Genomic DNA, 16,238 nt, shown 5'->3' on the forward strand with positions numbered 1-16,238 from the left:
CTACTTGGTCAAGCAGCTCCTCACTTAGCATCATGAGGCTGAGTGCACTCTGTCCCTGTTCTCCCACCAAGGCAAAATCCCTGGCCAGCCACTGTGGCTGAGCAGTTCTAGGTGCTTCAGTCCAGAACTTCACTGCTGCTGCAGTGGCAGGTTCGAATCCTGCCTCGAGCATGGATGTGTGTGATGTCCTTAGGTTAGTTAGGTTTAAGTAGTTCTAAGTCTAGGGGACAGATGACCTCAGATGTTAAGCCCCATAGTTCTTAGAGCCGTTTGAACCATTTAAACCAAAATCCCTGGTAATAATGGGAATTAAATGGTGCCAGTAAACAGACAGATATAATCAAGTGTCAGAAGAAAATTAGATTGAGAAAACTAATAAATTGTGAGACAGAATTATTGTTCAGTTCTATCTTCAAGAGGCAAAAATGTTTAGTAGTACTAATAGACACATATAAAAATAAAATTGATAATACAGTCCTAGTTTTGGAACTAGTAGCTCCTTCATCAAGCAGAAATGAAGCATAGATTAAAGAAAACTAAAAAGCAAGGGCAGGTCAGTCAGACACCAGGATTAGAGGAACCCCACTGACATCAGAGACAAAACATTGGTAAGAAATGTGCCAGTTGCCAAACAATGATGATAAGGACACATTGAGAAGTCAAGACAGATTAAGGGAAAGCAAAATGAATAGTATAATTAGGAACTAGCACAGCAGGAAAAAGAGAGAAAGATGGGAGGCAGGAGATGAAAAACTAAAATCAATAAAGAAAATAAATGAGATGTAGTAAATAGTGTAATCTAAAGAGGGAATGCAGGACATAAGCAATAAAGAAAGTAAATGTGATTTAATAAAAGTATTACCAAAGGAGGGGATGTGGGGCATGTTAATGGTAAGTAAGTCCATAAGGGTACCAGAATTTGAGAATGCACTGGAGGGCAAGTTGCCATCTCAAGAGTACAAGGAAAAAATAGCATGGGAGGATCCAAAATAGCCCTCTGGTGTAGCAGGCCTTCAGGTCCCTGACTCATGTTGTACAGCATGTACAGCAACTGGGTGTTGGCTGTCCCATATTAGATGGTTCTCCTATGGTCAATTATGTACTAAGCCCATTTATTATTGATCATGCCTACATAAAATGTTTTGCAGAGGACACAAGTTAGTTCACTAATGTACCATCTCTGACCTTCTACACTCTCTGATGCCTCCCCCTTTGTCTTCCCTACCCCTATCAACACTACAGGAGGATTCCGCTCATCATGGGTTCTGGGTGACTTGTTCTTAATTTTTAATACTTCCAACCCACACTTCTCCCCAAAGAAGGAACTAACAGTTTTAAAAGCCAGGATTATGTCATCACTTTTACTTTTATACGTATCCATTGGCAGTACTAAATATTATGCCTCCCAACCAGAAATTCTGTTTCATATTTTATATGGTATAAGTAAATCTATCATTTAACACCTTTGGTCCTGGAATATTCAGACAGGCTGTGAAACAGCAAAGCAGAGTTGATCCATTTGCTATTATTCTACTCTTTTTAAATAACTAATTTTTTCTTTCCTTTTAATAGACTGTATTTGTACAACTATTGTATATAACATGAGATCACAAAATTTACCAGTTCTCAGGTATATAATATTTTATATAATCTCATGACATACTGTATTGTTTACAACTGGCTGATTATTATGGTATATTTGCTTTTGATTAAAGCCTTATTAATTAAGTGAAATTGCTTACTGAATTTGTTACACCAGTTTGTAATGATAAAATCTGAGCAAGTTAATCAGCAATTTTCAGCTGACTGACACCATTCATTAGAAATATTTGATGTCATTCTTTTCAGCAACCTGTTTCAGTTTTCCAACACTAATTAGCTGAAATAATATTATTAATTCAAGATTAGCCACACCCAAAATTGCTTTTGGCTTTTGAACCATTATGCTTTTTAGATTCCATGATTTGACTTTATATTTTTATCATCCTCATTTTTTGAAACAGATACAACCCTTCATTGTTCAGTTTGTCACTAATTAAGAACCTACATGTATTAGCAAAATTTCAGACATGACAATCCTATATGTAAGTCAGTAATGTACCGCAGAGGCATACAGTGTACTACTAAAATAGTACTGTGAACTTTTATACTTTTCTAAACAGCCATCTTGTAGTTAAGCTCAGTCGCCACTTGATCTTGAGGGTCATTTACTCTATTAAATTTTCACCCTACTGTTTTATAGACAGTAATGTAATCGTCAACATTATATATCATCATGCCAGATTTTATATACCAGACCCATTGCAAAAAAAGTCAATCTGCTTTCAGCAATTAACATCTCTACATCACTCATTGATTAATCAACATGTAGTTGTTTATCTTTGTGAAGTTTTTCTGTAAAAATCAGTCTATGAGTGACTTCCATTATTGTTGTGTCAACAACATGGACATTTGTTTGTTTCTATCAGTGATCAGAAAGTTTATTGTGCTGAAGGACTGTATAATCAAAAACTAACCTTCTGATTTTTGGCTTTTGGAATTCATATGTGAAGGTGGTCTGTAAACATTTTCCCGTTGTCATACTGATTCATAGGATATTGAAAGTGTCTGGTTGTGACTATATTTCTATGTGAGATCTGAGATCCCATCATATTGCTGTAAGTTATACAAGGTGTACAACTTTGTTTCGCCATTTGCCAATAGGTGGCGACAACGGTAAGTAGCAGTCAAAAGAAACAGATCGTAGACATCAGGCAGTTAGCTTGGACCTCAGTCAACATAGCCTCAGTCAAACATTAGTCGATTTGTGTCTGCATCGTAAAGTTGTTCTTCGATTGAAAATGTCAGTTTATGAGCTTAATTCTCATCATTTGCGGGAGGTGTTACTGTTTTGTTTCAATATGAAGAAAACATCAGCTGAGTCTCATCAAATGCTCTCAAGTACATATGGTAAGGACGCTATTAGTGAAAGAATGAGTCATGAGTGGTTTCAACGCTTCAAGAATGGTGATTTTAATGTCATAGACCGGCACAGTGGTTGGAAAAAGAATGTTTTCGAAGATGCAGAATTGGAGACATTGCTGAGTTAAGACGCCCGTCAAACTCAAGAAGAATTGGCACAATCAGTGGGAGTGACACAGCAAGCCATTTCAAAACATCTCAAGGCTATGGGCATGATTCAGAAACAAGGAACTTGGGTCCTGTGTGAGCTGAAATCAAGAGACATTGAACAGTGTTTTTGTGTTTGTGAACACTTCCTTCACAGGCAAAAACTAAATGGATTTCTGCATTGCATTGTGACCAGGGACGAAAAATGGGTTCATTACGATAACCCTAAACACAAAAAATCATGGGGATATCCCAGCCATGCTTCCACGTTGATGGCCAAACCGTGTAGTCATGGCTCCAAGATCACGCTCTGCATTTGGTGGGACCAGCTCAGTGTCATGTACTATGAGGTGTTAAAACCAAGTGAAACAATCACAGGTGCTTGTTATTGAATGCAATTATTGTGTTTGAGCAGAGCATTAAAAGACAAATGGCCACAATACAGCGAGGGGCGCGATAAAGTGATTTTGCAGCACGACAACACTCGACCCCACGTTGCAAAAGAGGTCAAAACGTACTTGGGAACGTTCAAGTCAGAAGTCCTACCCCACCCACTGTATTCTCCAGACATTTCTCCCTCTGACTATCACCTGTTTAGATCAATGGCGCACGGCCTGGCTGACCAATACTTCTGATCTCATGAAGAAGTCACAGATTGGATAGATTTGTGGATCGCTTCAAAAGATGAACAATTTTTTCGACGTGGCATTCATTCACTGCCCAAAAGATGGGAAAAAGTAGTGGCCAGTGATGGAAAATACTTTGAATGATACATGTGTAACCACTTTAATTCATTAAAGCCTCAAATGTTGGGGAAAAAAACTGCAGAAGCAAAGTTGTACACCTTGTAATAAAACTGTAAACAAGTCAGATTAACTGAATACTTTGTTGAGTACATTATTTGAGAATTTTTCGTAGTACAATTTCATGGTAATGCAACAGACTTTCAATGAAGAGATAATGCGAGCATTCAGGAGATCACAGGTGATAATATTTCAGCTGCAACAAGCCTTGAAGAGACTAAAATGAACCAATACTTATTAGATTTATACCTTAGATGAGTCCAATATTTTTATAGCTCTTTCATCTTCCAAAATGTTACCACTGCTCTGTGACAGAGCAATTAAAATATCATCTTCAACTTGCTTTAGTGATTCTCGATGAGAAGTGCTTTCAACAATCAGATTTTGGCGTGTCTCTTCCAACTCCGGCCTGCAATTTCAAGGCATTTCAGGAAACCATAAAATAAACATTTTGGATTTCAAGCAAACAGTAAGTAGAAGCTACAAAATCAACCAAAAAAAGTAAGAAAAAAATGTAATCAAATATGTAAATAACATCACATGAAACTTGAGTTAATTAACATATTTTGTAAAGAATTCTGAACTGCAGTTTTGCTATCCAGTGATTTACAGGAATGAAATTTACTAATACTGCACTGTAAGAAATAATATGTCTAAAACATTTTAATAAGAAATTGACAGGGACACTACTTAGTAGTGTACAATAAATCAAGAATTTGGGTCAGATGGAAAGCATGCTCGGATAGTCAAAGCAGGTAAGGTGACCACATGCATAAAGTGGGAAACCCAAGTCTGATTCCCAGTCTGCCACACATTTTCAACTTTTGTCATAGAATTATTTCAAGGCTAAAGAGCAGCTGACACTTGTACATTCCTCAAAATACTGATATCTACAGCTGCTGCATCAAAAACAGCGGAGTCCATTCTGCCTGGCATTTCCGATAGAACAGACAAAATATACATATGGCATATTTTAATAACAACTCTCTTTCAGATAATGAAATTTGAGGCAAGCTAAAAAGATAGAAAAATGTGAAATTTATCAGAAGATGAAAGTGAAAAAAAACTCATAAGTATGTAGTAAGTATAAACATAGTACAGCTGTAATATGTGCAAGATTCACAAAAATCAAATTTAAGTGCCATGTGAGAAAGTGCATGATGTTATGGCTAACTTCTTATGTACAAGTGAAAGTGAAATAATTTAAATTAATTAAACAAACACTGTTTCTGCCTTGTTTCACAAATTTTATTATTGTTACTGCACAACCTAAGTTTCACACTATAAGCTCATTTTCAAATACATTACTGATTACAAACGATGATAATGCACAGATAAACATAATGATAAGGAAAGGACAGTCATCCCAACTTCTTAATGTATAGATACATGGCTTAATGTAAAATTACCTCAAAGACCATTTTTTAACAAATTACATATGGAATTAGACAATTCAGCAACACACTAACATGGCTAAACATACCTGGGAATAAAGTTATGCATCAACCAAGAACTTTTTATCTACTGGTGGATTGAGGCCCAAAGTTTAACCTCTCTCCTGCAGTTGTGATATCATCTAAAAGAGGTGAATAATTAATGGGGTTTGCCCGATTAATAATAGGTGTGGTGATGTAGACATCTGCTAAGAATGAAGTTGGTCACTGAGTGGTGTTTTGGTTCTGCGGCATCAATGAACATCTTTATTTAAGTTTTCTCACTTCTCATCTTAGTGAACTATAAAGTATTTAGTACATATCGATGTAACTGAATAATAAATATTGTTTTAAACAAAGAAAAAACATGATTAATTTATTAAGATGACCACTGAAATCTGTATGTAGCTCCTAAAATTTGTTTCTTTTTGATACACAATTCTGTGAGATACTGGACTCCAGATGATAACAGCTTCGGACTCTGAGCAATAGGAGCAGTGGCATACCAGAACTTGTAAAAGATGGTGGTTGTTATGTGGAAAGGACTGAAAGATGGACTTGAGGAAAGATGGTGGTTTAAGTAGATTCAGTTATATGCCCATAGTGAAATACAATTAACATAAAGTGGAAAGAAAAAAATATCTACAACAAATATGAACTGTGAAAAAGATGTTTCTGTTTTGTTTATGAAAACCATTTTCAATACTGAAAAAAACTAGGGTATTTATTCATTCAAATATGCATACATGACAATCTGCAGCTGTTGTAATATTGCAAAATTGTATCACAATTGTAAATACTTTTGACATCAGCTGTATTATGCATGAAAATCATACCTATTAGTATAGTTGTGCCAGATTGGGACTTCACATCTACATCTCCATGAGTACTCTGCTATTCACAATAAAGTGCCTGGCTGAGGGTTCAATGAACCACCTTCAAGCTGTCTCTCTACCGTTCCACTCTCGAATGGCACACGGAAAAAACGAGCACTTAAATTTTTCTGTGTGACCCCTGATTTCTCTTATTTTATTGTGATCATCATGTCTCCCTATATAGGTGGGTGGCAACAGAATGTTTTTGCAATTCGAGGAGAAAACTGGTGATTGAAATTTCATGAGAAGATACCGTCGCAATGAAAAACGCCTTTGTTTTAATGATTGCCACGTATCATGTCTGTGGCACGATCTCTACTATTTTGCGATAATACAAAACGAGTTGTCCTTCTTTGTACTTTTTTGATGTCATCTGTCAGTCCCACCTGATGTGGATACCACACTGCACAGCAACACTCCAGAATAGGGCGGACAAGTGTGGTGTAAGCAATCTCTTTAGTAGACCTGTTGCACCTTCTAAGTGTTGTGCCAATGAATCACAGTCTTTGGTTTGCTCTACCCACAATATAATCTACGTGATCATTCCAATTTAGGTTACTTGTAATTGTAATCCCTAAGTATTTAGCTGAATTTCCAGCCTTCTAGTACTCATGTGAAAAACTTCACACTTTTCTTTATTCGGGGTCAATTGCCACTTTTCGCACCGTACAGATAGCTTATCTAAATCATTTTGCAAGTCGTTTTGATCATCTGATGACTTTACAAGATGGTAAATGACATCATCATCTGCAAACAAACTAAGATGGCTACGCAGATAGTCTCCTATGTCGTTAATATAGATCAGGAACAATAGAGGGCCTATAACACTTCCTTGGGGAATGCTGGATGTTACTTCTGTTTTACTCGATGACTTTCCATCTATTATTACAGACTGTGACCTTTCTGACAGAAAATTACAAATCCAGTTGCACAACTGAGGCGATACACCTTAGGCACCAGTTTGGTTAGAAGACGCTTGTGGGGAACGGTGTTGAAAGCCTTCTGGAAATCTTAAAATATGGAACACAGATTACCTGCTTATTGGGAGTGGTCACCTTAAAGATCTCAGCTGTCCACCCACATTTCCAGGACTGATCAAAACCTCTATATGTCACTGAGTCTACTCCCCCATTGCTCACAGCTTACCTGGATTTCCACAACAACGTTAGTGAGACAAATGTGTTAAACATAAGTATTACCATCATTTTACTCATCTAGGCTGTAATACTTATTATTAAAATGTCTGTTCCTTCAGATGTGCATCCATGTCTGAAGGAACAGACATTTGTGACAATCTGAAGTTATTGCAATATTACAAAATTTTATCACAATTTCAAATACTTTTGACATCAGCTGTATCAGGCATAGAAATCATACCAATTGGTGACACAAAATAATTTGTGATGGACTGGAACTTGAACCCAGATTTCCCACTTATTTTAAGTGGTTGCCTTAACCATCTCAGCTATTCATGCATGCTTGTGGAAGAACAGATATTGTAATAATAAATATTACAGCCTAGACATAGAAAACGGTAATACTTAAGCTGAACATCCCTGCTGAGAGAATCCAGGTAAGGGGTGCAAGCAATAGGAGTGTAGATACTGTGACATATGAAGGTTTCAGTCAGCCCTGGAAGTGTGCACAGATAGCCAAGATCATTAAAGTGATCACTCGCAATAAGCGAGAAGCCCGGGTTAGAGTTCTGGCCTGGCAAAAATTTTCATACATCACCAGGAGGTATGATTACCATGTGTAATACAGCTGATGTTAAAATATTTGCAATTGTAATGAAAACTGTAAAGAAAGAACATCAAATTACTAAAATTTTCTAAAAGTTAAAGTTCTATGTATGCATGAAATTTACTGTGGGTGTTTTTAAATTTTGTTACATCTGTTTTATATCAGAATGTTCAGCCTGGCCACATTTTGTCCTGTTTAATTTGTTACGGCATAACACATGTAATGAATGTTTGTTATATTTCTAAATTGAATATATTTACCAGGAAACTTATAATTTTTATATTGCTTATGTGTTATGTAATTCTCATAGATACAGTTTTCGAAACGGAACCTTTCCTGACAGCTCGCGATAAATGCTACCAATTTTGACTGTACTCAATGTTTTTGTAGATAAATTGTTTTCATTGGATTATCCAGCATAGCACTATCTATCTGTAGAAGCGAGTGGAGGTAATGACACACAGGAAGGTAGAATAGCTCCACTTGCTACAATTCTACTCCTTAAATTTATAGTTTTTTTTTCTTTTTCCTTTGATCATTTAATGCTTATACCAGAGAAATTCGAATCCATATCAAGTTTCATAAAACTTCATTATTCACTCAGTAATATTCTGATTAATAACGACAACAACATAATTTGTTTACCTAGAAATATTTTTCAAATATTCAAAATTTACAACACGTATAGATGACGTACATGTCAAAAGTAAAAAATGCTAAATTTTTTTGTTGTTTTATGAATGATCTAGTTCATTTGAAAGCCCTAATTCTCTTCTTTTCCTCAAACATTTAATTTTTTCAGAAACACAGCATTTCAAAAGTTAAATGTATACAAAATTTTTGTGCCATAGAAATTTGAAATCTTAAAATGTTCCACAATTATTTCCAAAATAAAGTACCACAGTTTTACATCCCTCATTTTTCTGTTTATGAAAATGTAGACTTTCTCTAAAATAACCTGTTAATTTGTTAATAAGTCCAATTAGAAAATTAAACTTTCTCAAAATTTTTTCATGAATTTTGGGAACCCCATGCACATTAAGTTTCCCTCCTTATGACAACTGATTCCCTATTCTGCAAGGAGAACATGTCAAGTGCCATCACCCAATTTCCCAGGAACTTTACTCTCTGGAAGAGCAATCAAAGTAAGGAAAGTCTAAGCTCATCCATAGATATTCGACCGTTTGTGAGGAATGACAGTCAAAGTTTTCAAGGTATTTTCTAGGTACTTTATGTGCCCTTTACTGCATGATATCCTCAAAAAGAAAGGTGGCCCAGTGCTAAGCATTGTGGTATCTTAATTTTGAAATCCTGTTAGTTCTATTTCCTTTATTTTATTTTTATTCTTTTTATTTATTTACCCATGTCCATAGGAGATCACTACACGAATGATTATTATCAAATTAGGGGATATGAGAGCTTTATATTAATTGTAAAATTACAGCTTGATTTCACAAAAAGTGTCACATATTTATTATATAATGTATATGTGTATGGTATGTTGAGGAGTTACAATCTTTTCAAATTCTCATGTTCTGATATTTCATTTTCATATCAGTTCTTATTTTAAGTCTTCTTTTTATTCATATGTTTGTTTTTAATGAACATTTGGTTCATTCCCTTGGATGATACTGATCATAGAAACATTTGAAATACAGAATCATGAACATCACAAGTATTACAAGATCATGTTTGGTACAGTGACATTTCTTCATATGAATTTCACTCAAGAAAGAAACATCATTAACATTGGTGAAGATTTCACAAGCTGAACATAATTTCATGGTAAACCATGCATAATGGACCACTCCTCCGAAAGCTGGTACCTTCAATTGATTATGAATCAAGATATGCTACAGGAATTTCATTGGAAACAATTTCAAATAATTTTCTCATTTTTTAATTCATTAATATGACATAAAATTATTAGATGGTTAAGGACACAGTTATATCAGTACATACTACAAAAACTTTGTGTAACAATTTTCTGCAAACATGAGTACATAAATGAAAAACAAAAATAAAAATAATAATTGGGTTGTGAAGATGGGGTGCAAAATTAAGAAGCCATGATGCTAACCACTGTGCCACCATTTTGTCAGAGGGTATCTCGTGGTAAAAGGCAGATAAAGTACCTGGAAAAATTCCTAGAAGACTTTGACTGTCATTTTCTCAGAAACAGCCAAGTATCTACAGATATCCCTTTAGCACTGAACAAAATTTCTGGGAAATCAGGTGATGCCACTTGCAATGTTCTCTTTGTGAGTGTAAAAAATTGGGATTATTTGTAACCAGGAGATCAAAGATATTACCATGCATTCTCTATCTGCTCAAGATAATTTTCATGTAAGGTATTTAGAGCAATATAACTGAAATTCACCTCTTCCTGTCACCCACCCTAATGTCTTAAGTCTTCCAGTCTACAGCTAGAGAGCTGAAATATCATAGTAATATTACAATATGCTCAGAAAATTCATGGGTGATGCTCTCCACCAAAATGAAACATATTTTGAAAGTATTATGGAAGGATTTTTCAGTCCTAAAAATACTAAATGTGCATGTCACACACGTTTTGCTAGTCTAGTTACTGATTCCTACATTTAGTGTGCATGAGACCTATTGTGTAGGAAAGCTGTGGGAACAGGGGGTGGAGGTGATCCTACAATTCTCCTACTGTCAGCAAAGGTGAAGAAATATGTATCCTAGATCATCACAGACACATCTGAGTCTCTGGTTCAAGTTCATAGTCAGATTCAAACCAAAAGACTGTGATCAATTCTGGGAATGATGGTTAAAATCTCTTACTCAGCTTCCAGCCCACACACAATGCTAACTGTCTTCACCAATTCAGCAAGTTGCCTGTAGAAACTAAGGCTGGCATCTATACTCAGACAACAGTAAACATGAAGCATGATTTACATCTGGATGCACCTAACTAACTCAATAGCCATTGGCAGAGCCTTCTCCCTATCTCAGAGAAGACCTCCTGGCTAACTTACTGAATGGACACTGGCCTGCCTATCAGACCTGCTTGCTATTTCTGCCTAATGTTGGAGTTCACAATGACCAATAAGCACACTCTGCTTTTGTCCGAACCTGCAAGGAAACTGGTCCCACTTGCAACAAAGGAAGAGCCCATTGATGGCTCACATGCACAGAAGCAGAACAGATAAATATGATACAAAATTATCAAATACAGATGTCTCATTTCTGAATAACTACATAAATGCAGCTTCAGTTATGTTGTACTACTACACATCATCAGAGTTTGTGCCTATGTTACAAATTGCATTAAATTTAAATAGATACATGTCTTATGCAACTAGCAGTTCCTTAAATTGGTATAGTGACAAAATTTTGTTATACATGTGAAATAACTAACTCTTCTTAACACAACAATATATACAAAAAATGAACCTAGTAATTGGTCAATTGATTTATTATTTAATTTAACAAGGAAATAATTTGCAGTTTAGTCACTGTGTTCCACAAGGAACAGAATTAGATATTTTCCTCAAGAGGCTGTCATTGGTTTCCAAACTGACACTGTTTCATAGGCTGTTGTACAGTTTTATTGGACTATATACATACATACCTACAAAAGCATGGTAAGTTTTATTATTGTTAAAATATGAGATAATGGATACAATGTTATGCCTGCAGTATTCTTTGTAATAGTGAATAGCATTCATATAAATCCTTTTAAAAATAGTATATATCGCTACTTGTGCAATGTAATATTTGTGAATTATCCAGTAGTGTGAGTTAATAGATTAGAAACAATAATAATAATAATAATAATAATAATAATAATAATATACAACTGAGAATTATCCCTGCAAAACATCCTTCACTCTAGTAATTATTATGGCATGAATGTTCTGTAACCCACTATCTCCTCACCCTATACACAACAGTTTCCTCTTCCTCCATCCTATCACCCCATCCCAAAGTCATATACTGACATCACCATCAGCAGCTCCCCACTGGCTCTGACAATCAAGCATCACATGCTTAACCTGTGCTCATGCAACCCCTCCCTCCCTCATACGTAGCCCACAAACCAACTGCATCCCTCTGAGCTGCTATCAACTCACTCCAAACTCCTCTCCCTGCCTCTCACCTCTCTCTCCCTTTACCTACCCCACCTGACACAATCTCCACCACAACCTAGTCTACCTGCTGAAATGAAACACTGTGTGTCCAGCCATGTAGGGGGATAGGTGAGTGTATGCATGTGGATACATATGTATGAGTGTTTTCTGTGTGTATTTGTACTCTAGCTTGAGAAAGGATCACTCCAAAAGCTAGCACATTTTCCTTCTGTGCATGTGCCCCTATCAATGAGTCAATGTTTCTGCTTTTTGGTGAGTAGTTTCCTTTAATACAAAACTGTTTTGTATATTTAGTAATTCCAGATAAATATAGCTAATTATAAATAACTGCTTTAGCAGAGGAGTGCAAACTAGTAGAGGTATATTTTACTTCTCCTGGAACTTCACATACAGTAATTTGTGGAAAAATGAATCTAGATAATATGTATGAAGCAAAAATGTGAGTAATGAACCCATACAATTGTCAATGTAGTCATTCTAAACAAGATGATGCACATTTGGAGGGATGGTGATTCTAATCCCCATCTGATCATTTAGAAATAGATTTTCCATATGTCTACTAAATCAATTTCCTGTGAAAAAATCATTCTTTTTCCATCCTCATCCTTCCTTAAATTGAGCTATTTCTCTGTTTCTAATGACCTTGTCATCAACTGGATATTAAACTCTAATCCTCCAATCTCTTATGTCACATAGTACGTCTCATATTCTTTGTTCAATGAATACTTCAGGCTGCAGAGCATTTGTACTCTTTCCAAGCTTCCTGGCAGTTTAAAACTGTTTGCTACACTGGAATTACCTTCCATAGACAATGTTCGTATTTACTGAGTGCTTGAAACACTTGTCTACTTCTAATAACTCCTACACATAACCAACACATACTAAGTAAATTCCAAGATTATTCCTAAGAAGATGCCATATGCCACCACTTACCACATTTTCTGACAGTTATTAGCAATCTGAAATTGACATCCTACACAGTCATATTACCACTCATCTGCCAATCATGGCATTTTCTATATTGAGTTATCACATTAGTTTGCAGTTCAAGTATCCAGTATAGTTGAATCTGTACTATTTCTGCATAATGTCAGGTTTAGAGACCTCAGAAATTAAGCCAAATCCATTTAGATGGTGACTCAAACACTGGGGAACTGAATGTCAGTATACAACAATAAAAGTAGGAATGGCATGATACAGAGTTTATGGAAATTGTGAGAAAAACTTGACTTTGCATAATTTCTAGTATTTGCAAAAGAACTATTTAAGAATTCTCAGTAACTGAATTCAATGAGATCATAGGTGAAGCAGAGAGCTTACACAATGACCGTGATTAACTATCTCAATTTGAAAAAAATATATGCAAAAATCCAGTTGTTAAAAACAATTTACGTTATTATGTATCTTCAAAGAACTACAGAAAATAATGCACCTCTCTATATTTTATGCCAATAGATGTGATAAGCACTGAAATATAAATGCTATTAATCTTAATGACATGCATTTATTTCATTTCTTGCATAACTACTGCAGATATCTATGGTGTTGAAGAGCTCCCCATCATATACATATTAAATGAAACCTAAAACCTTAAAAAATTCTTCTCATAATAAAGAGAAATTTGGTTTCATTGTGTATATAAATTGTAGTTTCTCTATATGGGGTGAATATTCAGGGTAGTTAATTAGACAAGAGTTTAGTTAATACTTTATCCCATTTTTGTCAAAATGAGGAAATTTCTTGGTCTTTTATGTACCATTGTGTCTCTTCAGCATTGAAATATAATGAAAAAAGTATTATAGAAATTAATCAAAATCTATCAGAGTGTAGATAATAAGTAGTGTAGGATAGTGGCAAATTATTTACTGACCTTTCACTTTTCACAACAATTGCCAAAAGTTGATCCTCCAGTCCTTCAACAGTAAGAACAAAATTGATAATTGTGACTTTGCTGTATATTTCTGGAGAAAAATGTGGGGTCCTTAAACTGGTTGTCATGTAAAAGCGAAATCCTGTGTTGTATTCTATCATCTTTCTTCCAAAACTTATGTACAAAAGATCACCTGTGGGAAAAATACATAATTATTGGTATTATCTGAAATGGCTATTCACTGCTCTAATGGATATTCTTTATTTATTTAGCTATGCATTATACAATAGATTTACACCCTATCTAACACACTTTTATCAGTGTGTTAGGGATTCTTCTTATTTTTCCTGTCTAGAGTCAGACTGTCTTGTTCTACAGTTATGAATAGTGCTGTTTGACCTACTATTTTCCATATTTTCTGGAGGTGCACTACACTCTGTAATATGAGCTCGCAATTAACAGTCAGAATAGAAATAATTCTCTGCAGAGAGCCCATTCACTGATTTTCATTATGATTCCTGCTGTACTCATTTCCATTTTGAAAACTGTTAATAAATTATGAAGACAAAGTCCCTAAAAAATGTATGCCATAGCTGAGGACTGAATGCACACATAGCTAAAGAATACAGTTATTAGACATGCATCATTGCACACCAGTGTAAAGACTCAAACTGCATAGCATGCTGTAGATATCCTTTTTGACAGTTTTTTAACATGTTCCCCCATTTCAGATGGCTGCTAATTTGTACCTCTAAGAATTTTGTGCTGGGTTCATCATCTATGGAGGTGTTGTGTAGTTTTAAATTTAATGGATTGTGTGTCACATTTATTCTAAAGTACATACTATATGTTTTCTTCACATGGATTATTAATTTATTCTATAATGACAATTTGTAGTCATCTCCCAGTGATTTACCAATATTTTGTAACACCAGTGCTAGTGTCTAACTGGTAATTAATATAGTACTATCATCATTGAACAGCACTTTCTTTCCACATCAGCTGTTAGCTTGGCAACAGTGCCTGACATATTGTGGAAAGGAATTAATATATACTAGTACTGTAACAATAATGCACCATGTGCTCTTTCTTAAGGTATTCCAAGACTAGCACAGTATTTATGTAATAAAGGTTATCTGTGGCTGTAGATTTACTGGAGGTATATCAGATCTCAACATACTTTACTCTGTTTTCTTGGTATGAATGAAACCATTTACTGGATACTTCCATCCCCTCTAGTTCCTATAAACATAATTCTCCATTAATGAGTAAAAGTATAAGCTAAATATTACTTATTTTCATACATTTAACATGTAACTTGCTGTGAAATGTATATCTCATTATAATATGGTAGACCAAGAGGCACTATATCGAAGTGTCCAATAAAGTATATACTAAACAACATGATACACATTCTAATTAATCACACAAATATAAAAAACCATATTTTATCTACTGATTTATATTATAATTACTTATAAAATTTGTTTCTTTATCAGATATGTATTAGTTATGTACATTTCTGAATTTACTGCAGCCCATTTACTAAAGCTAAAAATGAAATAATTATTGTATTATTTAAGACTAAATGATTAAATATTCTCAAGACTGCATATTTTAATACTTTTGGATGAAATCATTGAATACTTTATTATTTTGAATAATAAATTTATTTTTACAGTTGACATTGTACATCATAGTGGTCCCTCATTACAGTTAAATTCACTGTCGCAATTGAGGAGCTTATTACAAAAACTGGCCAAGTCCAAAATTGTGATTTTTCAGGAATTAAAAAAATAAATAAATGAACTTTCTGCTCCTAAAACTGAATCATGAATAGCATCCACGCCTGATTCAAGGTCCTCCTTTCTCCTCCCCACCCCCTTCCTACCACCACAGAGAGAAAGTAATAAATGTAGAGTACACAGTTTAGACAGGGATGGGGCATAAGATGCAGGTGGTGAACCTGACAAGATAGCTTCCCTGACTCATGGCACCAGCGTACACTTTATTGGGCTGTTCCAGCATCATGATCGACTACAACTTGATGGAGCTATGAGGCAAATCAATGTGGGGTTAGGGATGGTTCTGAGGACAGCCAACTTTGCTCATGTTTCTCTGGTGCCTGTCGGGACTATAAACAGATGGGGTTTCACTAGGCATGGCCTACACCTAAACAGGACTGGGAAGGGGAGATTAGTACAGCTGTGGATCTCAGGCCACCCACGGTCAAATAGCTGTTGTCATAGGTGGGAAAAGTAGGTCTTTTTTAGGATAAATCCAGACAACAG

At 35.2% G+C, this 16,238-nt stretch overlaps 1 protein-coding gene across 1 annotated transcript in view; it reads right to left on the reverse strand.

Annotated features, from left to right (window-relative positions):
• The window catches only part of LOC126184477 (dynein axonemal heavy chain 7-like), a 1,143,184-nt gene that overhangs the window by 164,954 nt on the left and 961,992 nt on the right, over positions 1–16,238 (reverse strand). The window contains exons 43-44 of the mRNA XM_049926869.1: positions 13,948–14,140; positions 4,161–4,320 (exon numbers count right to left, since the gene is read on the reverse strand). Coding sequence (XP_049782826.1) covers positions 4,161–4,320; positions 13,948–14,140 — 353 coding nt within the window. The remainder of the gene's footprint in view (positions 1–4,160; positions 4,321–13,947; positions 14,141–16,238) is intronic.

This window comes from Schistocerca cancellata, chromosome 4, assembly GCF_023864275.1.
Source record: "Schistocerca cancellata isolate TAMUIC-IGC-003103 chromosome 4, iqSchCanc2.1, whole genome shotgun sequence".
In the NCBI taxonomy this organism is placed as follows: Eukaryota; Metazoa; Arthropoda; class Insecta; order Orthoptera; family Acrididae; genus Schistocerca; species Schistocerca cancellata.